We start from the raw sequence: 1030 nt of genomic DNA, 5'->3' as shown, positions 1-1030 counted from the left end.
CTCTTTTTTTTTTTTTTTTTTTTTTTTGGGGGGGGGGGGGATATGTGGTTGAAAATTGAGTTGGAAAAAGTGATTTTGAAAAAATCAGTTGCGAACCAGTGCTAATGAAAAACAAAGTCGATATAGAAGTGAAGTCAATGAATGACTAGCAATCAAGAATGGGTTTATCTTACTTTTTGGAACAGAGCAAGTGAAAAGACAGTGAGAATAGAGCAGATTTAGCACTTTATTTACCATAAGCGTAGATGCCCCTCAAAAGATTTTCTTGCAAGCCCATTGCATCAAAACTATCATACACCTCATCATAACTTGCAAAGAATTCCTCGCCATCAGCTCCAAGCCTGTACTCATTATAAATCAAATAAGAGGCCTATACCACCATCATAATGAACAATGGCATAAATAAAATCAGACATCAAAAATCTCAAGGTTTAAATTAAAAAACAGTTAGGTTGAAACAAACTCTGCAAGCATAAATCCAGTAACCTGGATAATAAGATTTGCAACACGAAACTTACAACTCATTCATTTTGGAATCATATTGACGAGCATCAAATTGAGAACCTTCAGATACCATTCCAGCCATGACTGCAGAAAGACAATAAGGATACACCTCAGCACAGGCAATCAACGATACATTAACAGCTTGACAAGGAAAGATCATTTAATGGAAACCGAAAATCCTAGAAAGCATATGAAATTCAAAGAAGAATGGAAGATGTATCAACAAACAGGATGCATTTATTCAAAAGTCAAGACTAGAAAATGTCATCACTGAACATATAAAACAATTTAATATTTAATGTAATTTGATCTCGCTAAATTTATGAGTAGTAATAATGTGCTAGGCTACAAAAGTTGATGGGGAAACAGCAGTCGCTTAATGGCATCAAAGTTAAGAAAACTAATATATACCTGACAGAGCAACTGAGCAAGTATTACAAATAGTTGTGACAGACTGCAGTAAAAGAAGTCAGAAGTACCATGCATTCAAAAACTTCCGAAATTGTCTACTAAAGCATTTATGACA

At 34.4% G+C, this 1030-nt stretch overlaps 1 protein-coding gene across 1 annotated transcript; it reads right to left on the bottom strand.

The window, feature by feature from the left end:
- Positions 1-52: 52 nt before the first annotated feature.
- LOC111387624 (eukaryotic initiation factor 4A-13-like) lies at positions 53-679 on the bottom strand. The gene is made up of 2 exons (XM_023012193.1): positions 519-679; positions 53-341 (listed from the first exon to the last, which is right to left on the bottom strand). The coding sequence occupies exons 1-2, from the start codon at positions 662-664 to the stop codon at positions 227-229; spliced, it is 261 nt and encodes an 86-aa protein (XP_022867961.1). The 5' UTR covers positions 665-679; the 3' UTR covers positions 53-226.
- Between the last annotated feature and the right edge of the window lie 351 nt (positions 680-1030).

This window comes from Olea europaea, unplaced genomic scaffold (genome assembly GCF_002742605.1).
Source record: "Olea europaea var. sylvestris unplaced genomic scaffold, O_europaea_v1 scaffold41229, whole genome shotgun sequence".
NCBI lineage: Eukaryota > Viridiplantae > Streptophyta > Magnoliopsida > Lamiales > Oleaceae > Olea > Olea europaea.
The sequence above is the reverse complement of the archived record's forward strand: the minus strand, read 5'-3'. Positions and strand labels throughout refer to the sequence as shown.